This window comes from Rhinoderma darwinii, chromosome 4 (genome assembly GCF_050947455.1).
Source record: "Rhinoderma darwinii isolate aRhiDar2 chromosome 4, aRhiDar2.hap1, whole genome shotgun sequence".
NCBI classification, from domain to species: domain Eukaryota; kingdom Metazoa; phylum Chordata; class Amphibia; order Anura; family Rhinodermatidae; genus Rhinoderma; species Rhinoderma darwinii.
This window is the reverse complement of record NC_134690.1, coordinates 62,286,032-62,312,040: the sequence shown is the minus strand read 5'-3', so window position 1 is coordinate 62,312,040 and position 26,009 is coordinate 62,286,032. Positions and strand designations below refer to the sequence as shown.

The 26,009-nt window shown below is 39.8% G+C and overlaps 1 protein-coding gene across 2 annotated transcripts in view; it reads right to left on the bottom strand.

Moving 5' to 3' along the window:
- The window catches only part of EIPR1 (EARP complex and GARP complex interacting protein 1), a 242,741-nt gene that overhangs the window by 5,620 nt on the left and 211,112 nt on the right, over positions 1-26,009 (bottom strand). For both annotated transcript variants that reach the window (XM_075863903.1, XM_075863904.1), the window contains 2 exons: positions 13,501-13,668; positions 5,455-5,622 (listed from right to left, as the gene is read on the bottom strand). In XM_075863903.1, coding sequence (XP_075720018.1) covers positions 5,455-5,622; positions 13,501-13,668 — 336 coding nt within the window. The remainder of the gene's footprint in view (positions 1-5,454; positions 5,623-13,500; positions 13,669-26,009) is intronic.

The following is a 26,009-nucleotide window of genomic DNA, read 5'->3' as shown; positions in this document are numbered from 1 at the left end:
CCTCACACTTGTGTTATGGAACCGACTTAAAGTGTAAGCACTTCATGTAATGAAACTTTCTAATGAAACATTTGTAAATAATCCCTTTAAGCATGTTTGGGACCTGGTGATTTGGGGAAGGGGCCTCACAGAACAGCATCAGGAGCAACATGCGGACCCCCAGCCGCAGGTTTTGCTCCCCTTGTCTGAAGTTTTCAAGGTTCAGAACCAGAAAGAGAACTCTCAGAGGTGTCAGGATCAACTGTAAATGAAGAGGCTGCAAAAGTTGCATACATTACAATTATTATAGTTAATTTTTTGTCAGTTTTCCTCACCATCTTCACCGGCTCCGTCTTTATTTTAGTTGTTTGCTTTCAATCGAACAGATATCTATGCCTTTGGTGGATTCAATCCACATCAATTCCTCTCTCTCTCTCGCCCATGTACAGCTCACATGCACGATTCACTTTCCTAAATCACCTTAAACCATCTAAGTGGGATGCACTCTGCAACACAAAAGTCGCTTCCAAAAATCACTGAACCATCTGCTGTATTCTCTCCATTCTCTTGCTATTAGCTGCAGGGGACATCTCTCCTAACCCTGGTCCTCACTCTTCTACTGCTAAGTTCAACCTCTTACCTGCCACACATAGAAACCCTGCAAACCTTTTTACCTTTCCTTATATGACTTCTTCTGTCTCTTTTAACTGTGCTCTCTGGAAATCTCGGTCCGTGTGCAACAAACTCACCTTTGTACATGACTTATTCCTCTCTAACTCTTGAAACCTCCTGGCTATAGAAATATGGCTTCACAAGTCTGATACCGCTTCCCCTGCTGCTCTAATAGTGGTCTACACTTCTTTTATGCCCCCAGACCTAAGAACAGGCAGGGTGGAGAAGTAGGCATACTTATTTTCCCACACGGCACTTTCCCCGCTACCATTACTCACTCCAGGTACCCTCATTCACATTCCCCCACTTTGAGGTCCACACCCACAGACTCTTCTGAGCACTCTACCTCTTAGTGATGGTTGTCTACCACCCCCCTGGTTCATCCCGCCACTTCCTAGATTACTGTAGAGGGGAAGATCACCAGCTAGTTCACAGGATCCATGATGCACGTGACAACGCTCAGCCATAGCGCAAGGTACAGCATACAAACGAAGGATACATCCGGAACCCAGGCAAAGGATCAAGTGTCAACATCCATGGTACAGTGAGTGTTAAAATACAAACGTCAATGCGTTTCGAACAGACAAACTGTCCTACTTCCTGGAATACATTGCAGTCTAACACATTTCCTATTTTCTGAAATACCCATTCTCATTATGGGTGACTTTAACATCCCTATTGATAACCCAATCTCCTGATCTCCCTCACAGGTTCTACCTTTAACCTTCTCCCTAGGCCTTTCACTACTTACTAATTCTAATAAACATGAAGATAGGAATTCACTTGATCTGGTCACCTTATGGCTCTGCTCAGTTTATGACTTTATTACCGCTGCTCTCCCGCTCTATGAGCACAACCTTCCTCTTCTTTACTATCAAAAATTCTCTGCCTCCTCAGGACATGCCTGCCCATGAGACATACAGAAGTCTATATGCCATTAACATTCAGCAACTCATAGACAGTCTACAGTCCTCAATGTGCCCTCTACTAATCCGGCTTCCAAACATTAAAATAAAACTCTCAAAAATGCCTTGGATTAAGCAGCCCCCCCTACACTCTGAACCTCCCAACACAGACGGCGACCACCTTGCCACACTCCTCAATCTCGCTTTCTTCAGCGGTGATCGAAGGTGTGCCAGACAACTGTGGAGAAAATCGCATATGTCAGCAGACTTCGTTCATTGAAAATTTATGCTTAAAACTAACAACTCTGCCCTTCACCGTTCACTAAAAGCCTATTTCACCTCCCTTATCGCCACACCATCTAATAATCCAAGATGACTTTTTGATACTTTTCACTCCCTCCTTAGTCCTAAATGCAGATGCCTGTCAAAGATCTCAGTGCTGAAGACTTGGCCACTTATTGTTAAGTTAAAATTGATAACTTCCGGCAAAGTATTATCTCCCAGTCCCCTAGTAGCATCGATCCTCTTCCATCTTCTTCACTTTCAGAATATGACCCAATAACAGAAGAAGTCGTCTCTTGGCTTCTCTATTTTTCTTACCTGCCCTAGTGATCCTATTCCCTCACACTTCGTCCAGTCTCTCTACACAGCTGTCACTAGTCACCTATTGTAACTAAAATATTTAACCTCTCTCCTTCTTCTATAACCCAGTTACTGAAAAAAATAACTCTTGCTCTGCGCTGCTAACCACCGACCTGTCTCTAATCTCTCCTTAATCTCTAAACTCCTAGAAAACTTGGTCTACTCTCGCCTAATACGCTATCTCTCTGCGAACGCTCTTCTCGGCTTCTTACATTTTGGTTTCCGCACTCTACAGAAACTGCTCTTAAGTTATACCTATAAACAAAGGTCAATTAACACTCAGATAATTTATAGAAAGATAACAAAGCTTTATTAAGACATAAATACACACATAATGAATAGTAATAGTATTTTAAGGTCAATACACCAAGTCTTACTTGGTTTCACATCAAACCTTCGTTGTCTGTATCTCAGCCAACAATTGTAGGTTTCTTCCTGAATGTACAAATAAGTCATTTGTTAGAAACTGCTCTTACTAAAGTCTCAAATAATCTCCTCGAATGACAACTACTTTCTACTGATTTTTCTGGATCTCTCCACAGCGTTTGAAACTGCTGACCACCAATTCCTACTTAAAGAGGCTCTGTCACCAGATTTTGCAACCCCTATCTGCTATTGCAGCAGATAGGCGCTGCAATGTAGATTACAGTAAAGTTTTTATTTTTTAAAAACGAGCATTTTTGGCCAAGTTATGACCATTTTTGTAGTTATGCAAATGAGGCTTGCAAAAGTCCAAGTGGGTGTGTTTAAAAGTAAAAGTCCAAGTGGGCGTGTATTATGTGCGTACATCGGGGCGTTTTTAATACTTTTACTAGCTGGGCGTTCTGATGAGAAGTATCATCCACTTTTCTTCAGAACGCCCAGCTTCTGCCAGATCACGCTGTGACGTCACTCACAGGTCCTGCATCGTGTCAGACGAGCGAGGACACATCGGCACCAGAGGCTACAGTTGATTCTGCAGCAGCATCAGCGTTTGCAGGTAAGTAGCTACATAATACGTACGCACATAATACACGCCCACTTGGACTTTTACTTTTAAACACACCCACTTGGACTTTTGCAAGCCTCATTTGCATAACTACAAAAATGGTCAGAACTTGGCCAAAAATGCTCGTTTTTTAAAAATAAAAACTTTACTGTAATCTACATTGCAGCGCCGATCTGCTGCAATAGCAGATAGGGCTTGCAAAATCTGGTGACAGAGCCTCTTTAATATGCTCCACTCTATTAGCCTTAAGGACACTGCTCTCTCTTGGTTTTCTACCTTATTCTCTAACCGATCGTTCAGTGTTTCATTTGCTTGTTCCATTACTACTTCTCCTCTTCCCTTTGCTGTTGGGGTTCCTCAGGGTTCAGTCCTAGGTCCTTTTCTCTTTACACAGCCCCCATTGGACAAACCATCAGCAGATTTTGTTTCAAATACCATCTCTACGATGATGACACCCAATTATATGCCTCCTCCCGTGACATCACCCCTGCTCTAATACAAAACACCAGTTATTGTCTGTCCACTGTCTCTAACATCACGACCTCTCTCTATCTGAAACTGAATCTTTCTAAAACTAAGCTCCTTGTGTTCCCACCGTCTACTAACCTACCTAAACCTGATGTCTCCATCTCAGTGTGTGGCACTATCATAATTCCTAGGAAGCACGGCCGCAGTCTTGGGGTTGTGTTTGACTCAGATCTTTCCTTTACTTCACACAATCAATCACTTTCATGCTGTTGTCACATTTACCTCAAAAACAACTACAGAATCCGCCCTTTTCTTACTGTGGAAACAGCGAAAACTCTCATTGTTGCTCTGATTCACTCTCTTATTAACTACTGTAACTCATTACTAAATCGGTCTTCCTTACTTAACTCTCCCCTCTCCAATGTATCCTGAATGCAAAACCTAGGTTTATCTTTCTGACCAAACGCCTCAACCGTGTGCCAGTCACTGCACTGGTTGCCCATTCACTTTAGAATAAAATGTAAACCTTTTACTCTCATCCACAAAGCTCTCCACAGTGCTGCACCACCTTACATCTCCTCCTTTGTTTTTGTCTAGTACCCTACTCGGGCTCTACGTTCTGCCAACGACCTTAGATTAACATGCTCCATATTCTGTACTTCCCACTCTCATCTCCAATAATTTTCTTGTGCTGCACCAGTTCTCTGGACAATCAGATCAAAAAACAAATTTTTAGACAGGTCTAACACATTCCCTAATCTGACTCCTTTCCTTTGCCCTCCTATCAGAACCTGACCTCCTAATTCTGCAGTATCTCCCACACTCCTTGCACTCTCGCACTTCATATCTGTCCATATACAGATACTGGCTGGTGACCGGCTTATGCAGCTTTATGTGTACTACCCTATGTTTATATAAAAGATACCTGGACCATTATACTTAAAGGGAACCTGTCACCAGCATTTCACCTATTAAACCAGCAATACCTGGTGGTAGTGGGTGAAAAATCATTTCTATATATCCTATAATTGTCTTCTTAGTCGGCTCTGTAGCTTTAGTATTCAGTTTTTAGTGTCCCCACACCGTATGCTAATGAGCATAAAAGAGTCAAATCTTCGTTTGAAAAGAGTCAAATCTTCATTTGAAAAGAGTCAAATCTTCATTCCTCAAGTCTTTCCGAGTTTACCGGCCTCCGTACTTTTGATTGACAGCTCCTCGCCTTCCCCCAGCACACAAAATCCTGCGCTTGTGCATGGATGTCCTCTTCTGGTGTGTGCGCACAAAGGGACACCGACTTATTACGATAAAAAGCGTGAAATGTTTGCAGACCGTTATTTATAGTCGGAGGAGGAGTTTAGGAGCGGGGAGAACGGCAATGAACTTGTGATAACAGCGGCCAGTTTGGGATATGTAAAGTTCAATAGGTGAAATGCTGGTGACAGGTTCCCTTTAAGCACTTTTTACATTTTGTACCACCCCTTTTTCCTCATAGATTGTAAGCGCTTTCGAGCAGGGTCCTTATTCCTTTTGTTTGAATTTTAATTCGTTTTGTCACTATGTAATGTCTGATATTGTCTGTACATGTTTCCTCTGAAGTGCTGCAGAATATGTTGGCGCAATAGATTATTATTAAAGACGCTGGGGATGACCTACAGGGGAGTGGAACCTAAGAAAGAATGCATTTCTATATTTTGATCAGTTGCTTAAAATGATCTGTTGGAACTTCTGCTAGTTTAGCATCACAATAGTACCATACAATGAGAACCGCACCATTACTTTGTAATTTATTTTCTAACTTACTTCTCTTCATGTTGATTGTCTTCTTGATCGCTTAAGTCTTCATCATCTACAAGGTGTCCAAATGGCTCAGAAGAAATGGAGACCATGTTTGACAAAATTACACGACTGTCGCTGCTTCCTGTCAAGACCAGCTGATCATGGGAATGGTTGTACCGGACATTCCAAACCCTAAAATTACAATAATAAAAAAGAAAATATTTTACTTTAAAGAACTTGTCATTTACAAACGAACATGGGCAACCAGAAATTAGAATATTGCCAATAGTCATGCCATGGACTATTCAGAGTATAGCGACCCACAAATGCCTATAACGGGTGCAGATGACAAAACGCCATAATGAGTATAACTGCATTAATTTACTTCGTAACATACAAGAAATTACATGTGGCATGGACACTCCAGGACAATGCGATACTGAATTCAGACCCAAACAAATCTACATCTACATGAAGTTTGCATATTCTCCCAGTATTCTATGGGTTTCCTTAACATTCTTCAGTTTCTTTCCACACTCAAAGAAATATTTTTGTAAGACTGTTGAATTCTTGACTTCCGGATTTTGAGTTTCACTAGAGGTCAGGGACAGTATAGTGGGCGAATGTGTAGTTTGTGGATTATTAGCTACGGTATAGAAGTATTATAAATAACTATAATAAGAAAGTACCTCCTAATTAAAAGGCACTATTTTTCATTATATCTAATGCAGAAAAAGCAACCTAATTCTTCAAATATACACAGTAAAAATAAGGATTTAAAAAAAAATCTATAGTATGACATGTGTTAAAAATATTTTTCTTACACTCAACTGTGTGAGGTTTCCATAGAAACCCTGGCTGTACAGGGCTCCGGGGAGTCGTCCATTTTGACCTTCAAGACAGACACATCATCTGCTAACGTCTACTGAAGGAAGCACTGAATCCTCATGTTATTTGAAATAACCCAAAATAATCTTATTGAATATATTCTTGAAGATCTTAACGTACAAGTCATGGTATTTCATTAAAAAAATAACCCATTAGTAACACCAATAATTTTTTATACATTTTTAACACCTTTGCAATTACAATTCATGATTTTTTAGGTGAAATGGGAGAGTAACAACAAATCTTTGAAGAATGTAAATGTCACGTCCATACTCTATAGTACTCTACATGAAGTGCATAGTAGAATGTCATATTCTCCATTTGATAAGAAATTGTAAATTATTATTATTGATTGTGACCATAAGAGTTCAATTATACAGGGTGGGCCATTTATATGGATACACCTAAATAAAATGGGAATGGTTGGTGATATTAACTTCCTGTTTGTGGCACATTAGTATATGGGAGGAGGGAAACTTTTCAAGCTGGGTGTTGACCATGGTGGCCATTTTGAAGTCTGCCATTTTGTATCCAACTTTAGTTTTTTCAATGGGAAGAGGGTCATGTGACACATCAAACTTATCGAGAATTTCACAAGAAAAACAATGGTGTGCTTGGTTTTAACGTTACTTTATTCTTTCATGAGTTATTTACAAGTTTCTGACCACTTATAAAATGTGTTCAAAGTGCTGCCCATTGTGTTGGATTGTCAATGCAACCCTCTTCTCCCACTCTTCACACACTGATAGCAACACCGCAGAAGAAATGCCTCCCGATCTGACCCCCTTAGACTTTTATCTTTGGGGTCATCTGAAGGCAATTGTCTATGCTGTGAAGATACGAGATGTGCAGCAACTGAAACTACGGCTACTGGAAGGCTGTGCTAGCATTTCTTCTGCGGTGTTGCTATCAGTGTGTGAAGAGTGGGAGAAGAGGGTTGCATTGACAATCCAACACAATGGGCAGCACTTTGAACACATTTTATAAGTAGTCAGAAACTTGTAAATAACTCATGAAAGAATAAAGTAACGTTAAAACCAAGCACACCATTGTTTTTCTTGTGAAGTTCTCGATAAGTTTGATGTGTCACATGACCCTCTTCCCATTGAAAAAACTAGTTGGATACAAAGTTGGATACAAAATGGCCGACTTCAAAATGGCCGCCATGGTCAACACCCAGCTTGAAAAGTTTCCCCCCTCCCATATACTAATGTAACACAAACAGGAAGTTAATATCACCAACCATTCCCATTTTATTTTGGTGTGTCCATATAAATGGCCCACCCTGTATATTAAGATAATAGTTTTATTTTTTAGATACCCCTTCCCTAGGATCACTAGAAATTTTAAGACAGCAAGTATATTTTCATTCAATTTCTGCAAGAAGTTCTAAAATATAAGTTTCCTACCTCTTTTCTCCCATTCCTTTGCCCTCTACAGCACAGAAAAGAAAAAATAGGTGGAGAGATCAATTGCCTCCATCTACTACATCACCCATGGCCTTTAACTACCTGAGGCACATCGACTTTATCTCTATTATGAAAGTTAGAAGCATCAATGGGGTCAATTTGCACGTCCTGCCATTTTTGACACGGAGACAACAGTATACTACACAATCTTTATAATTAACCTGTTGTGTACCTGCGCCGCAATAGTACGGCACACGCCACTTATTGAAGCGGACATGCGCCGTACTATTGCGGAGCAGGAATAAACGGTCACTATGTGAAATCACATAGTGATAACGAAGAGACGGCGATTGCTGTGATTGGTCAGTCTTTAGAGACTGACCAATCACAGCCGTCTATGACGTAGGAAACAGGAGAAAGCTCCTGTCACCATCTCTGATCTCCTCATTTCTGTGAGAACTGTGAGGAGATCGGAGAAAGAAAGAGAGCGTTCCTAGCAATATATTTTTATCATATTTAGTGCCCATCAGCCCTTGAGTGTGCCCATCAGCCCTTTACAGTGCCCATCAGCCCTCAGTACGAACAATAGTATATAATCTTCTTAGTGCCCATTAGGGCCCATCAGCCCCCTTTAGTGCTCACCACCAGCCCATTATAGTGCCCATCAGCCCTCAGTTTGTAGTAACAATCAAATATATATATATATATATATATATATATATATATATATATTATAATTTTCTTTAGTGCCCATCCTTTAGTGCTGCTGTAGAGCCTATCAGCAGCTTTATCGTCCACCAGCACCTTTTACTGCCCACCCTTTAGTAATGCTATAGTATCTGCCAGCACCCATTAGTGTCCACCAGCACCCTTTACTGCCCATCCTTTAGTACTGCTATAGTCCACAAGCACTTTTTACTGCCCACCTTTTAGTGACGCTATAGTGTCTGCCAGCACCCTTTAGTGCCCACCAGCACCGTTTACTGCCCACCCTTTAGTGCCCAACAGCATTAGTTCAACCTCGCCCACTACTACCATATATTTGAGTAGTAGTTTTGTGGGGTACATTTTTTTTTTTCGTTTTATCTTCATAAAAAAAATATTTAAAAAATAAAAATAAAAACACGCAAAACAAAATACAAAAAAAAAGTTTTAGCAATCTAGGTTAGCTTAATAGTTTAGTAGTAATTTTGTGTGCTACTTTTGCATGTCACAGTTTCCTTGCCAATACTAATTCAGGAATTTACTTCAATAAAAAAAGGAGGCCCCAAAATCCACTAGGTGCTTCTTTGCTTCGGAGGCCGGTGTTTCAGTCCATAAGCACACTAGGGCCACATGTGGGATATTTCTAAAAACTGCAGAATCTGGACAATAAATATGGAGTTGCATTTCTCGGGTAAAACCTTCTGTGGCACAGAAAAGAATGTATCACAAATGAATTTTGGCAAAAAAATGAAATTTGTAAATTTCATTTCTATTTGGCTTTAATTCCTGTGAAACGCCTAAAGGGTTAAAACACTTTCTGAATGCTAATTTGAATTCTTTGAGGTGTGCAGTTTTTAAAATGGGGTGTTTTATGGGAGTTTAAAATATATGGGCCCCTCAAAGCCACTTCAGAACTGAACTGGTCCCCTGAAAATATAGCCTTTTGAAATTTTCTTGAAAAAGTGAGAAATTGCTGCTAAAGTTCTAAGCCTTGTAACGTCCTAGAAAAATAAAAGAACGTTCAAAAAACGATGCAAACAAGTAGACATATGGGATATGTGAACTAGTAACTATTTTGTGTGGTATTACTATCTGTCTTCCAAGCAGATACATTTAAATTTAGAAAAATAATAATTTTTGCACATTTTCTCAAAATTTTGGTATTTTTCACAAATAAGTAATGAATTTATCGACCAAATTTTTCCACTAACATATAGTACAATATGTCACGAAAAAACAATCTCAGAATCGCTTGGATAGGTAAAAGCATTCCGAAGTTATTACCACAAAAAGTGACACGTCAGATTTGAAAAAATGGGTCTGGTCCTTAAGGCCAAAATGAGCTTGGTCCTCAAGGGGTTAATAGTCTAATACATATTTTTTACTACACAATAGTTATATTAACTCCTTCCCGACCGTCTTTTGACGTCAGGCGGTGCAGGTCCCCAGTCTACGACGACGTCTTTTGTCGTTGCTGTAGAAGAGGCTGATGAGGGCTCCTGTGAGCGCTCATCCTCTAAGCAGGAGCTGTAACTAACAGCTCCTGATCTTAGAGGAGTCTCCTGGACACAGCTGGGGTTGGAAAACATTCAGACCCCAGCTATTTAACCCCTTGATCGCCGCAGTTCGTGACCGCGGCATGATCACAGAGAATTCCCCTCTTTGATCGCATCACCGGGATTCCGGTGATCAAACACCGGGGAATACCTCTGCAGTCAGCCCTGGGGACCTACAAAGGACCCCAGGGCTGTCTGTTCTGTTTGCCTGCTGTTCGGGCACACTATGTGCTGCCCGATCAGCAGCCTGTGTCATAGTGACACAGTGTAATGTATTAGCATACAGGAGTATGCTAATACATTACGAGTAAAAGTTATAAATAAAATTATCACTTAATGGAATAAAAAAAAAAAATAACAAAAAATAAATTAAAAAAAAGTCCCAAAGAAAGAGTCATTATTTTGCATAAAATAATATTGCCCCACATTACATAAAAACAAAAAAACTACACATATTAGGTATCTACACGACCGTAATAACCTGTCAAATTAATTTAACTGGTTATTTAGCGTGAAATGTGAACGGGATAAAAAATAAACAAGAAAAAAAATGCAGAGAATCGCTTTTACCTATATTGACGGCGTAAAAAAAAAAATTCTAGCCCCAAACTGCGCGGAAAAAAACCCCAATTTCTCCCGCATAAAACAAGGCCTCATACAGCCACGTCAATGAAAAAATGAAAAAAAAGTTATGGCTGCTGAAAGGCAAAAACAGAAAAATTTAGCTGGTCATTAAGGTTTTTTCAGGCCCGGTCATTAAGGGGTTAAACAAAGGCGGAGACAAATCTAACTGATAAAAATGTTTTTCGTTTTTTAGGAGAAATACTCTCCTAAAGGAAATTTGTAAAAAATGTTGAAAGCACAATTTTATAAGGCAAATATGGAATTCCAGGCGAAACTTCTAGATCCCCAAAAAAGCATTCTCTTTTCAAAATTCTCAGGGCTTTTATGAGAAGCACACAAGCGATTCTCGGAACACATGAATTGTAGATATAAGAACTCTTACATGCCTACTATTTATACAAGCAAAAATGGTATTCCTTAAAAAAACACTGTCTAAAATCTTATATTTCGCAAATAATACAAAAGATTGAATGGTTCTCAAGTTACGGCTATGTTCACATCTGTGTTCCTCATTCCGTTGTCCTGCTCCATCAGAGGAGCAAAACAATGAAAATGCCGGAAGAGCAGGTGTCGTTGAACAACAGAGACAATCGGCGCTTGACGCTACCCATTGACTTTAAAACCTAGTAGACCGTTTTTTGGCGCTGTTTTAGATGCGGAAACGGTGTCGGAAACCGCGCCAAAAATCATCCGAAAACAGCTCCCATTGATATGAATGGGAGGCAGAGGCGTTTTGCGACATGCTCTTTCTTCGGGTGTTTCCGTCTCTGACCTCCCATGGAAAGCAATGGGAGGCAGAGAATGCGGTTTTCGCTGGGCTTTTTGCCCATGGTGCTCAATGGGCGCAGCCGAAAATCGCAGTGAAAAACGCCGCAAAATGCGGCAAAGAGCATGCAGGAATTTTGAGGCAGATTTTTCCGCCTGCAAAAAAACTCTATGTGAACACGGCCTACAGGGGTTTTTCGAGTTATTAAATAACTTGGCCAGGGGTAGGAGGGATGCCAAAAAAAATAAAAAAATAATCTGTTGCTCAATTCACGGATCCCAGTCGTTCCAGCGCCGCCTCTTCCGTTCCTCCTCAACGCTGTGTATTGACATAGCTGCAGCGATGATGTGCTTGTATACGCACATGATCGCTGCAGCCAATCACAGGTCTCAGTGGGTATACAGCACCGGATCGCTGAGGCCAGTGCTTGGCTGCAGCGATCACGTGTGCATATGGGCATGTCATCGCCACAGCTGTGTCAAGACAGGGATCTGTGGGGTGAGTAATGGCTCTTTTTTTCTTTTGCATGCCTCCTGCATTAGCCAATTTTATAAATAACTCGGAGAACCTGTTTAATGCCCAAAGATGCCCATTGACTTTACCAGAAACAATAGCGCAGCATGCTGCGCAATTGTTTCCGGAATTATCGGTGGAATCTTCGACGGAGGCCCCTAATGGAGACTCCAACGCAGATGTGAACAGGGCCTAACATGATGCATTATGCCATGCCACCACTATGACGATCCAGGTTAGGCTTCGTTCACATCTGCATTGTGCCGTCCGTTATAGCGAATCCATCTGAATTTTAAAAAACTGACACAATATGCCTGACTGAAAGAAACAAGAGTTAAGGCTTCATTCACATCTGTGTTGTGGCATCCGTTTTAGGGGATCCGTTTAAATAAAATAAAAAAACGGGCAGACTGCCTGATGCCAGACTGAATGCAACAAATTCGTAAAAAAACTGACTCTTTTCTTTCCGGATGTGTTGGTTTGTCATCAGTTATACTCCGTTTTTAACAGCTAAGTTTTTATATTTGCATCTTTCTTGCTTTCATTTTTAATCTGTGCAAAAAAAACACAAAACGGATCCGTTGAACATAATGCATAAGGCTTCATTCACATCTGCGTCAGGCCCCAATTCTGATGTTCCGTCGGAGCGCTCCATCAGAATGGAGCCCTGACTGACATAAACAACTACGCTATTGATTCCGTCAAAATAACAGAACCCTTGCACAACGGAGACAAATGGAAACCATTGGCACCGGTTTCGTCACCATTGAAATCAATGGTGATGGAAATGGAAACCTATGGTTTCCGTTTGTGTCAGTTAGGACTCCATTCTGACGGAAAGTTCAGACGGAACGTCAGAATTGAGAACTGACGCAGATGTGAATGAAGCCTTAAGAGGTTTTTTTCTGCTCTAACATTCTCCTTAATACCTAGGTAGGTAGTAGCTTTATCCACTGCGCATAAACACACCATAAATAGAACAAGGCCAGCACGAAAATCTGAAAGGCATTTTTGCGCTCTCATTATTCCTGCTTTCTGTTTAGGATGAGACAATTGGGCATTGTAGCACGATGGGGAAATACCCCCGTCCTCAATACTCATTAATGCTAGGTAGGACATTATTTTGTTTTGTACAGGCGTCATTCAAGTCTCCACCAATGGATACAATTTTGAGTAATATTACACCCAAATCCGAGAGCACAACCTTCTGGGGAATCTTCATTCAATGAGAGTGGAAAACGTTATTACAGGGTGTCTGGACAACCCGTGTAAGAACCCGGTCACTTCTAAAGATACAACATAAATCATATGCACATTAATCTGCACTGATTTGTTATATTGTTTATAAAATCCAGAATTGGTATTGAATCCCTATTATTGCAATGTAGCATGTAACCCAAAAGGTAGAAGAGACAAGTCCACACACTGCGTCTCCTTCTGCTAATCCGTCTCGTTGTGTGTTTAGTCTATTGTTTGCTTAAACACATACGTGTTGAATTTGCTGTGCTGCCATCTGTGCCTATATCTACGCGGCATGATGTAAATGGAACAGCTTGCTTTGCATACAACAGAAATAAACACTGGGAAACAGAAGCCCAGCAAGTCGTACCAATGAGAATGTTCCTCTAGTGTTTTCACTGGCTCATTAACATTTCTGGTATCCCAGAACTTGACTTTGCAATCATCTCCACAACTGGCCAAGTAGTACTGTTTGTTGGGATTGAAGTCGAGGTCTCGAACCAGCTGTCCGTGGGCATTGTCGATGCAGTAGATCTGTCTGGAAAAAATAAATATACAAATCAATTTGTGTAACCTGTGCCATCGCTAACAATACACAAATAAATTTCTCCAGGAAACATATCTGGCACAGTCAATGCTGAAATTAGGCCAGGGATAAACAACGCAGAAAGTCTTTTTAGAATATGAGTCATTGTTAAATTTAATTATTGAGCTGTATTACTGTGCATGAGCAAATGCCGTAAAAGCCCATGGCATATTGTATCAGGTATCATTAAGTAAGAATTAAAGGGGTTTTCCATGGAAGCGAATATTTTTCAAATGTCAGTCTGCTAGGGCTGCACAGGGTCAACAACGAGCAATGGTAATATCATGAGCCTAAATGGGTACCAGGGAAAAAGGAGAGCCCTAGCCTAAATGTGCTTTTTTTTAATTAGGTTAAGCCATTTACAAAAATATATTGTTTAAAAATTTTGCCTGAATACTGAGGAACAACTCCCCTAGAGCAATTTAATATGTGACTCTCTCCTATGTTATTGATGTTGACCTATAAGAATGATCTTGCCATCTCTACATCCTTTACTTTATATTGGTTTTCTAACAATTAAATTTGCCCGGCGGCTAAATGAACAGTTTTCATGGTTGCTGACCTGTCCGCTATGGCGATGCCATGTTCAGCATTAACATCAATGCATAAGGTTGTAAAACACGTGACTACACATCAGTGAACTCGAATTGTGTACATGTGGAAATAGCATTTTACCAGCAGGGGCTCCAGGCAGAATTTTTCATTTTCAAGTGAAAGTTAAACATTTCAAGCAAGTATCTGGCTGGTTGTTTTCACCTACTCTAGATTCTATGCAAGACCTTCTTCTTTCTCTGTTGATTTTACCAAAAGAAAAATTCAGTAAATATCAATCTCCAAAACAAAAAAAAACAAAAAAATTCACCCAGAAATGTGTTTTATATTCACAATATCTGCACCATGAGTACATGTACATTATGAGCTATTTGTTTCACAACTACAAAGACTCACAGGGTTCGTGAACAAAAATTGCAAATACAAACAAACAAACAAACCAAAATAGGATAAAAGAAATACAAAATGGGGTCTATAAGGATGGTCACTCCCATATAGTCTATGGGAGAGTGAGGGTACTAGCCGGACGCAGTTTTCTTATGGCTAGAGCCTGTAGCGGGTCATTATTATATATTTTTTTAATCACCCCAAAATACTGGACCGATACAGCATACTAATTACCCATATTGTTTTTTTTATTCTTTATTTTATTATGGAATAGTCCTATAATATGAAGAAAAAAACAAATGTAATGCAGCAGACAACCCATCAGCACCAACCTCCAAACCCGTGTTACATAAAACACAGATAACCAATAAAGCAAATAGTAATAAAAAGACTCCAGAGAGGAATAGAAACAGAAGGAAAGAAGAAGATAAGAATGAGCAGATAAAAAGGAAGGAGCGGTGTCCATTACATAGCTCATCTATATTCACCTGTAGTAGCAGAATCCATACAGTAATAACATTCAGTAAAAAACATTGAGGGTGCCCATTTGGAGACACAGAGGGCTTTTTTATGCACATAATATAATTTACTCTGGAGTATCCTATGCCCAAGGTTAGTGGGTCGCTTTGATTCCAAAGCGCTAGCAAATAAGCCTGTGCTGCCCCATATAACTACCTTTTCATAGAAATACTCCTGTAGTCTGTTCTCCATGCTTCATATACAATACATCTATACTACTTGTTCCAAACATTAATTATACGCCATTCAGTGACCTAATCGAATATTGTGTAGGTCTCCCTTGCGCCACCACAGCAGTTCTCACCCGTCGGCATGTACTCCACAAGACCTCTGAAGGTGTCCAGTGGAATCTGGCACCAAAAGTTATGCAGCAGATCCTTTAAATGGGTTTTCCGAGATCGTAGACAAATTTTCCAACAGCAGTTAGAAATCTAAGTTATGCTAAAATAAAAAATAGAAGAAATACTTACCTGTAGATCCCCCGCTGCTCTGGTGGTTACCGCTGATTTTTGTTTACTAGGCTGCAGCAATGACATGACCGTATGCCCATGTGACCGCTGCAGCCAATCACAGCGTTCTTGTGTCGTACACAGCTGATTGGCTGCATCAGTCACGTGGGTGTACAGCCACGTTATTGCTGCAGACAAGTAACCAAAGACTGGCAGGGACCAACGAAGCGGTTGGTACTGGATTGGCGGGAGATTTCACAGGGGGACTTTTATTGGTAAATAAAGTTTTTATTGACAATTTTTTAATATGACAAAACAGTGAGAGCAACTTATTTACAACCTCGGAAAAAAAAACTTCAAGTCCTGTAAGTTGTGAGGTGGGGCCTCCATGAATCGGGCTGGTTTTTCTAGCACAACCACAGAAATCTTGGGAATTTGGAGGCCAAGTCAACACCTTGAACACTTTGTCATGTTCCTCAAACCATTCATGAACAATTTTAGCACGGTTTCAAGGAACATTATCCTGCTCAAGGAGGCTACTGCTATTTGGGAATACTGTTGACATGAGAGGGTGTACTTGATCTGCAACATTGTTAAGGTAGGTGGTACGTGTCAAAGTAACATCCGCATGAATGCCAGGACCCAAGGTTTCCCAGCAGAACATAACGTAGAGCATCATACTGACCCTGCCGTCTTGCCTTCTGCCCAAATTGCATCTTGGTGCCATCTCATTACTAGTTAAGTGATGCACATACACCAGGGCTGTCCACATGATGTAATAGAACATGTGATGCATCAGACAAGGTCACCTTGTCCCATTGCTCCATGTTCCAGTTGTGATGCTCACAACCCCATTATTGGTGCTTTTGGTGGTGGAAATGGGTCAAATTGGGCACTTTGACCAGTCTGTGGCTATGCAGCCCAAAACACAGCAAGCTGCAATGCTTTTTTTGTTCTGACACCTTTATATCATAGACCGCATTAACTTTTTTTTTAGCAATTTGTACCATAGTAGCTCTCTACAGTGAGAGGGACCAGACATGCTAGCCTTCGCTCCCAGCGCGCATCAATATGCCTTGGGTGCCCATGGGCCTGTCGCCAGTTCACTGGTTGTCCTTCCTTGGACCACTTTTGGTAAGTATTGACCACTGCATTCTGTAAACATGCCACAAGACCAGCGATTTTGGAAATGCTCTGATCCGGTTATCAAGCCACACAATTGGCCTCTAGTCAAAGTCGCTCGGATCCTTACACTTTTCCTCCTTCCAGCACATCAACATAAAGAGCTGACTGTTCAATTGCTGCCTAACATATCCCACTACTTGACAGGTGTCATTGTCACTAAATAATCAATGTTATTCATTTATTTTAATGCTATGGCTGATCTAGTGTTAATACAGTATAACATTATATATACATTTCTTGCCTTTCCCAGGGTCCACAATTAGATTTCCTTGATTCCCACACAATGACCCCTATACACTGTTAATACATCTGCTGCTCCATTTACATATGCACCCATGATTATATCTAAAGTACACCTGCAATATTACCCATCTTCTTAAATTGGGATATGTCAGATTTCATAAGGGTCCGTTAGCTGGTACTCCCATAGATAACTAGAACTAAAGGCTTTGAAGGCGGCAAGAAAGATGACCTACTGTACATTAAACTGTAGGCCCATTATATTTTTTGTTCACAAGACTAAATTAATGGGAATAATCTCAGGAGGATACATTTATTAATAAGAAGTTCAGAAAGTTGCGATACATAAAATAAAGGATAAAACATTAACTAAAGGACGATCCCGGAGAGGGGAGATAGTTAAAATTCTCCCCTCTTTAAGATCGGTTGCTGTTTTTCCCAAATAAAAAAAACAACAAAATGCGTCATATTGAGTAGTGAGACTCCCATATTTTTCAGAAAATGACCCCCCTTCTTAGTGCAAGATATGACACAAAAAGATTTGGCCCGCCACACTTTAGCTTCTTCATATTATTTCTTAGCCCCTTCATGTCTGCAGGAGTGTTTTTGAATGCTGCATTGTAATGTACAATTCGTTTTTGTTTTTTTATAGTCTACCAAAATATTTTTTTTAATATTTCTTTTGCATAACACAATTCCTCGGCAGAACAGCAGAGTAAGACGCAACACATTTATTAAAAGGCGCAGGCTTCTGAATAAATTTGTCTGAGCCCCACGAAAGTTAAAACTACGCCAGCTACGAGTTGGCGTAGATTTCTGCTTTCATTTATGCCAGTTTCTAGTGTAAATTATAGGGAATCTGTCGGCCGTTGGGTGGACCCTCCTGCTAAGCCCCACCCACTTTTTAAAAAGTAGCCTCAGCGGGGGAAAAATGTCAGAGTTGCAAATTATTACGCAAATATAGCATGTGCCATAATTTTCGACTTTTTAGCACCATAATACTGAAATACAGTCGTTAAATTCTTCACAAAACAAGTGTTCTAAATTGGAGATATTTTGTAGGTCACGGTTTGCTCTAAGCTAGTTAGTTCAATCAATAATATTTTGCCCAAAAATTATAGTGGTTGTCTCATAAAGACAACACCTGTCCATATGCCCTATTAGGGTATGTTCACACTGCCTATTTTCGGCCCGTAAACGGCCGAAAAACGGCTGAAAAATCGGAAGCAGAACACCTCCAAACATCTGCCCATTGATTGCAATGGGAAAAACGGCGTTCTGCTCCGACGGGCTGCTTTTTTATGCGACCGTTTTGAAAAACGGTCGTGTAAAAAAACGGCCGCGAAAAAGAAGTGCAGGTCACTTCTTGGGACGTTTTTGGAGACATTTTTCATAGACTCTATTGAAAACAGCTCCAAAAAGGGGCCGTAAAAAACGCTGAAATCAGGAGCTGTTTTCCCTTGAAAATGGCTCTGTATTTTCAGACGTTTTTGCATTTGCGAACATACCCTAAGGGCATATAGACCTCACATAGGGGAATCTGTAGGAGAAACTCACGCTCTAGCGGAAACACATGCCATTCATCTGAATGGCCACCACTAAATACAAAATTTTACTTGCAGTGGTTGCGGCAGGGAAATGGTCTGGCTGTATGAAGCTTTCCACTGCAAAATCAATTTGCCAGAGGTGTCTGGAGCCAGACCTGCAGCGATCAGCCAGCGCTCATATAAAAGGGGTTGTCTTTGATGAGCGACCCCTATAATTCTTGAATTCCATCATGCAAAGCAATGCCAAATATGTGTACATTGTTAAATATATGACATAGTTATAGCACTATGAATACCTCATTTTAGTTTTAGATGTATCACCCTTCTTCGGGTTTACATTCAACCTTTGCACATGGGTGATGATCACACAGGTACAGAATTTTTTTTAGCCTCTGCAACAAGGAATCCAGTGATGTCACCAGGTTTCCATGGCAAATGCTTGAATGAGAAAGCTACAGCTTCTATAGTCAGGAACATAATGCCGAATATGAGCTCTGTGTTCAGGGCTTTTACAGATGGGGAGAGGTTTATTTTAGTTCCCTGTCACAGCTGATGGCCCTGTGCGCAGGAGAGTGGGGTGTTATCAAATAAGGAAGATAGATTAACTGCTTAACAGCTCAGGGACGCCTCTACTGACCTGTTAATTTGCGTGGTGTGGACGGTAAGGAGTTAACTCTATAGATTTCCCCTTTCCTTTGCAGAAAATAAAACAAGAGAAAGAGATTTTAGAATTTTGTCTATTCCCGGCTCAGCGTCGGCACAGACAGAATTTCCCAGACAAGGTCAAACATGTGCTTTGAGTGAAATAAAGGTAACAATATCTCAGTAAAATAAAGCATGGAGTGCTCAGCCTTCACTATGAAAATCTTAAAGGAGCGCTAAACGTGTTCCGAGCTTGTAAAAGTGCAGCCTAAAGCGGACAATATCAGTCACACATATACATATAAATGTATCTGGAGGTTCTCAAAACTGGAGAAATGATGGCTACAGTAGTGATGATATGGGCAAACGTACCCTAATATGTTACCTGTAAATTATATTTGTGAAAATATGAGCGTATGACATCAAGACATGCATATTATAGAGTTAAACCCTTCCCGTTGCAGCCATTTTTCGGTTTTTCATTATTGTTTTTTCCATCCCACCTTCCAAAAGCCATAATTTTTTTTATCTTTCATTGTTTTTTGCGGGACATGTTGCAGTTTCTTAAGGCACCATTTATTGTACCACATAATGTTCTGGGAAAAATTATTTGTGGGGTGGAATGGGAAACCCCCCCCCCCCCCAGTGATTCCTCCATTCCCACGCTATTGTTTCCATGAAAAAAACAGAAACCTAGTGAAACGGACATAAACTGAAACAAAAAAAACAAAACATTGAAATCATTGGTATTGCAAACGGAAACTATACTTTTGGTTTGTCTTTCCTTTTATCTGTTCCTCTTGACGAACCAGATGAACTGAAAGCTCAAATGGAATGCCAATGCAGATGTGAACAGGCCCTAAATAACACGAATTCTGCAGCCTGGAAAAACGCTATTGACCTGTTAGTTTTATTTGAAAATCTGACATATATCCATAGGGGTAATCTAGATCTTTTTGTTTTAAAAAAAAATAAAATTGGAATCCTTGGATTAGTCAAATAAATTATCATTTTCTCATGATTATACTAAAATATGGGATAGACTAGAATGGGTTATCGACTATGGAGCAATGCTTCGTTGAAATACTGATCTGTCTGCATGGTTCCACCTTCTTTATACTCGGAATAGAGCTGAGCAAACAGTTTCCCAATTGCCGCTGACATATGGGTTGAGGGTGGGTGTAGGTGGGTGAACTAGTTAGTTGCTTTATTTAGAACATTTTTCTTTTTTTGTGCAAATTTCGATACGATACTGTACAGATGTATGACTTTGTTTTATATTTTCAATAAAAAAAACATTTAAAAAAACATAAAATATAAAAAAAAAATAACCCAAATTATGATAACTTTTCTGGGTACTACAGTCCACCCATTCCATTTATTACTTTAGTTGTCCGCCTTTGAATTCACTCAAGCTTTGAGTCTTTCTTGTGCACTGGTGGCCAAAACTGTACACAATATTCCATGCACAGTCTTACTAGAGATTTATAAAGTTGTAGAACTCTGTTCTCGTCATGTGCATCTATGCCCCTTTTGATGCACTCTATGATCTTATTTGCCTTGGCAGCAGCTGCCTGACTCTGGTTGCTACAGTTAAGTTTACTGTCAACTAAAATTCCTAAGTCCTTTTCCATGTCAGTTTTACCCAGTTTTTCCCATTTAGTATGCAATGAAGAAATGTATTTACCCTTCCCAAACCTTACATTTATGTTAAACCTTATTTGCCACTTCTCTGACCAAGCCTCCAACTTATCAAAATTCATTTGTAATAGAAAATTTTTCTCGATTGTGTTAATTTGTTTACACATTTTTTTTTGTGTGGCATTGTAGCAGAGTCCTATTCACCTCAATGGAACCAAGCTACAATACTGGACGCAAGCAGTCATGTTTCTCTAAACCTATAGAACCGCTTGCAGTAGTGGTAATTTGGCAAGTATGCAGTCACTTTGGCATTGAATAGGCACAGTATGTTTCTTGTGAAAAGCAGTCACTGGCATATAAGGTGTCAAGATTTGCAGTAACAGACAAAATGATAAATAAGATTCTATGTCAAAAGTGAAAACTGAATTTTCATTTTCTTTTTTTGCAACCCATATACAGTGGATATAAAATGTCTGCACACCCGTTAAAATGCCAGGTTGTTGTCACATTAAAAACTCAGTACAAGATGAATAATTTCAGAACTTTTTCCACCTTTAATGTCACCTATAATCTGTACAATTGTATTGAAAAACAAATTAAACTTAACCCTTTCACGACCAAGGACGAAAATGAATGTCATGGTCGGCTGCTAGTTCCCGCACCATGACGTTCATTTTCGTCCGCATTTCAAACTGTCACTCTGTGTAAACACAGAGTGACAGACGCGCGCTGACAGCTGTCCTAGACAGCTGAGACATCAGTCTCGCCGGACAGCGGACCATCGCCGCTGCTTTCGGCAGTTAACCCCTTAAGTGCGGTGACGGATTGCCGTAGCCGCATTTAAATGGTTTAAAGCACATCGGCAGCCCCCACGAAGTGATCGTGGGGGCTACCGATGCTTGTCACAGCAATCGGAGGTCAGATAATGACCTCCGGGTTGCCATGTACGGAAGCCTCGGAGGAACAGCCTCCGGCCGTTCCTCCTCTGCTTCCTGTCAGTGTGACAGTCACGTCACAATGACAGTTGGAGTACATTACACTACGTGTGTAGTGTAATGTACTCTAGCAGCGATCAAAGCTGCAAGACTAAGTGTCCCCTAGTGGGACAAGTAAAAAAAGTAAAATAAAGTAATAAAAATGTTTCAAAAAAAGTGTAAAAATAAAAGTTATAAGTTCTATAAACACTAAATGCTTTTTTTCCTATAATAAGACTTTTATTATAGAAAAAAAATTAACACGTTAAAAAAGTGTACATATTTGGTATCACCGCGTTCGTAACGACCCCAACTATAAAACTATAATGTTATTTTTCCCGCACGATGAACACCCCAAAAAAAATCAATAAAAAACTACGACAGAATCACAATTTTTTTGGTCACCACCGCTCCCTAAATAAAGAATAAAAAGTGATCAAAAAGTCGCATGTACCCGAAAATAGTACCAATAAAAACTTCTATCCGTCCCGCAAAAAACAAGCCCTTACACAGCTTTTTTGACTAAAAAATTTAAAAATTATGGCTATCAGAATATGGTGACACAGAATTTTTTTTTTTTATAAATAAGTCATTTTATTGTGCAAACGCTAAAAAAAAGGACCAAACCTATATACTTATGGTATCGCCGTAATCGTACCAACCTGCAGAATAAAGTAAAAATGTCATTTATAGCGTACGGTGAGCGCCGCAAAAAGAAAACCTAAAAAACGGTGTCAGAATTCCTGTTTTTTGCTCAGGATTGCAAAAAATGGAATAAAAAGTGATCAAAAAAAAATCGCATGTACCCCAAAATGGTACCAATGAAAACTAAAGATTGTCCCGCAACAAATAAGCCCTCACACAGCTCCGGTGGTGAAAAAATAAAGAGGTTCTGGCTCTCAGAATATGCAAAATGTGCAGAGTGTCCAAAAGTGGATAAGATCGGGCGCCATTTTTCAGTGCGACACCGGGCACATATCTATGAAATATTATTTATTTACCCCATTATTATACCCTCTTATTATGCCCTGATGTTCTCCGCACAGATTACACATGCCCCCCACATTATAAACTGAAATACCAGCGAAACCCAAAACAGAAACCTACCAAGCAAAATCTGCGCTCCAAAAGCAAAATGGCGCTCCCTCCCTTCTGAGCCCTGCAGCGTGCCCAAGCAGCAGTTTGCGCCCACACATATGGCGTCGCCATACCCGAGAGAACCCGCTTAACGTTTTATGAGGTATTTGTCTTCTGTGGCACAAACTGGGCACAACATATTATGCACTAAAATGGCGTATCAGTGGAAAATTGCAATTTTCATTTGAACCATCCACTGTGCATTAACCCCTTTGCGCACTATGACTTAATTGCCCGTCATGATGCGGCGGTTGATGTATGGAGCCGGCTCACGTGCTGAGCCCGCTCGATACGCTGCGGGTGTCGGCTGTGTATTACAGCAGGCCCCCTCGGTACTAACGGACAGGTATAGCGATCGCTCTGTTACAGAAGCCTGTAAGAATAACAATATAGTGCAATACATTAGTATTGCAGTGTATTGTACCAGTGATCCAATGATCGCTGGATCAAGTCCCCTAAGGGGATTGATTAATAAAATGTGTAGAAGAATTATAGTTATTAGTAGTGAGAATTATTTTTTTTAAAGTTAAAAAAACAAAACACCTTTTCGCATTTTTCTTCTAAAGTAATGTAAAAAAATGAACAAAATTGGTATCGCTACGTCCGTAAAAGTCTGAACTATTACAATATACCATTATTTGCACAGTGCACACCTTAAAAAAAAATAATAATTGAAACCGCCAAAATCGCAGTTTTTTGTTTTGTCACCTTCGCTCTAAAAAAAAAATGTAATACAACTTTTTAATCACTTTTTATATACCAAAAAATGGTACCAATAAAACCTGCAGCTCCTCCCGCAAGAAATAAGCCCTCACACCACTCTATTGATGGAAAAATAAAAAAGTTATGGCTCTTGGAAAGCGGGGAGTGAAAATCTAAAATATGAAAGGAAAAAATGGATCAGTCCTGAAAGGGTTAATTCATTTCTAATGAAAAAACTTTTGACCACATGTGGGGTATTTCCGTACTCGGGAGAAATTGTTTTTTTCCTCCTTTATTCCTTGTGAAAATGAGAAAATGCAACATTTTAGTGGAAAAAATTTTGGTATTAATTTTCGCGCCCTAATTCTAATAAACTCTGCAAAAGACCCGTGGGGTGTAAATGCTCACTATACCCCTAGAAAAATTCCTTGAAGGTTTTTCCAAAATGGGGTCACTTTTGGTGGGTTTCCACTGTTTTGGTCCCTCCAGTGCATTGCAAATGCGACATTGCACCGAAAACCATTCCAGCAAAATCATAAATCCAAATGGCGCTCCTTCCCTTCTGAGCCCTGCTGTGGGTCCAAACAGGAGTTTATTACCACATATGGGGTATTGTCGTAATCGGGAGACATTGCTTTACAAATGTTGGGGTGCATTTTCTTTGTTATTCCTTGTAAATAATACAAATTTCTATGTTGTTTCAGAAAAAAAGTACATTTTAATTTTTACAGCCTAATTCCAATATATTTAGCGAAAAACCTGTGTGGTCAAAATGCTAACTATATGGGGAGTTTATGGGGAGTTTCTATCGTTCTGGCAGCTCAAAGCTTCTCCAAATGTAAAGTGGGGCCTAAAACATTTTCAAGCAAAATATGAGTCCTGAAAGCCTCCGGGTGCTCCCTTCCTTTTGGGCCCTGCCGTGTGTCCAGGCAGCGCATTAGGGCCACAATGTGGGTATTTTTGAAAACAGGAGAAACAGGGTGAAAGATTTTGTGGTGTGTTTCTTCATTCTCATGTTCGCTTTACAAAGAAATCGGTCTTCAAACTAATACTTTTATAAAAAAGTGTTTTTGTTTTTTTTTTCACCTGATATGCATTAAATTTAGCAAAGAACTGTGAGGTCAAAATACTTACTATACACCTAAATAATTACGTTATGGGGTCTAGTTTTCTAAATTGGGTCGTTTATGGGGAGTTTCTATCCTTCTGGCAGCTCAAAGCCTCTCCAAATGTACAGTGGGGCCTAAAACATTTTCAAGCAAAATATGAGTCCTGAAAGCCTCCGGGTGTTCCCTTCATCTTGGGTCCTGCCGTGTGTCCAGGCAGCGCATTAGGGCCACAATGTGGGTATTTTTGATAGGAGAAAGAGGGTGATAGATTTTGCGATGTGTTTCTTCATTTTCATGTTCGCTTTACAAAGAAATTGGTCTTCAAACTGATACTTTTATGAAAAAAAGTGAAATTTTTTTTTTTTTCACCTGCTATGTATTCAATTTAGCAAAAAACTGTGGGGTCAAAATACTTACTATACCCCTAGGTAAATACCTTAAGGGGTCTAGTTTTCTAAATGGGGTCATTTGTGGGGGTTTCCATCACTCTGAGACCTATGAGCCTCTGAAAACCTGGCTTGGTGCAGGAAAACAAAATGTTCTTCAAAATTTATAAAATTATTATTCAATTTGTAAGTCCTCTAAATTGCTGAAAATTTATTTTATTTTTTCAAAAGTGCTGCCAAAATAGAGTAAAGAGATAGAAATATATATTTAATTAAAAAAATTGTACAGTATGTGTGTACATATGTGACATATTGCAGTTAAAAATAGGGGAAAATGGTAATTTTTACAAAATTTCTTCCATTTTTTAATTAATTTCCGCAAATTGTATCAGTCTACTTTTACCACTAAAATAAAGTACAACATGTGACGAAAAATCAATGTCAGAATTACTTGGATATTCAAAACTTTCACAGAGTTATTCTCTGATAAAGTCAGACATACCAGATTTGACAAATCTGGCTTGGTCATTAAGGTACAAACATGCCCGGTCATTAAGGGGTTAAACTTTAAACTAATACTTTGTTGAATTACCCTTTGACTTTATGACAGCATTGAGTCTTTTTGGGAAGGAGTCTATCAGCATGGCACATCTTGACTTGGCAATTGTTGTCCACTCTTCCTTGCAAAAGCGCTCCAAATTAGATTGCGAGGGCATCTCCTGTGTACAGCCCTCTTCAGGTCACCCCACAGATTTCAAATGGGGTTCAGGTCTGGGCTGTGGCTGGGCCATTACAAAACTTTGATCTTCTTCTGGTGAAGCCA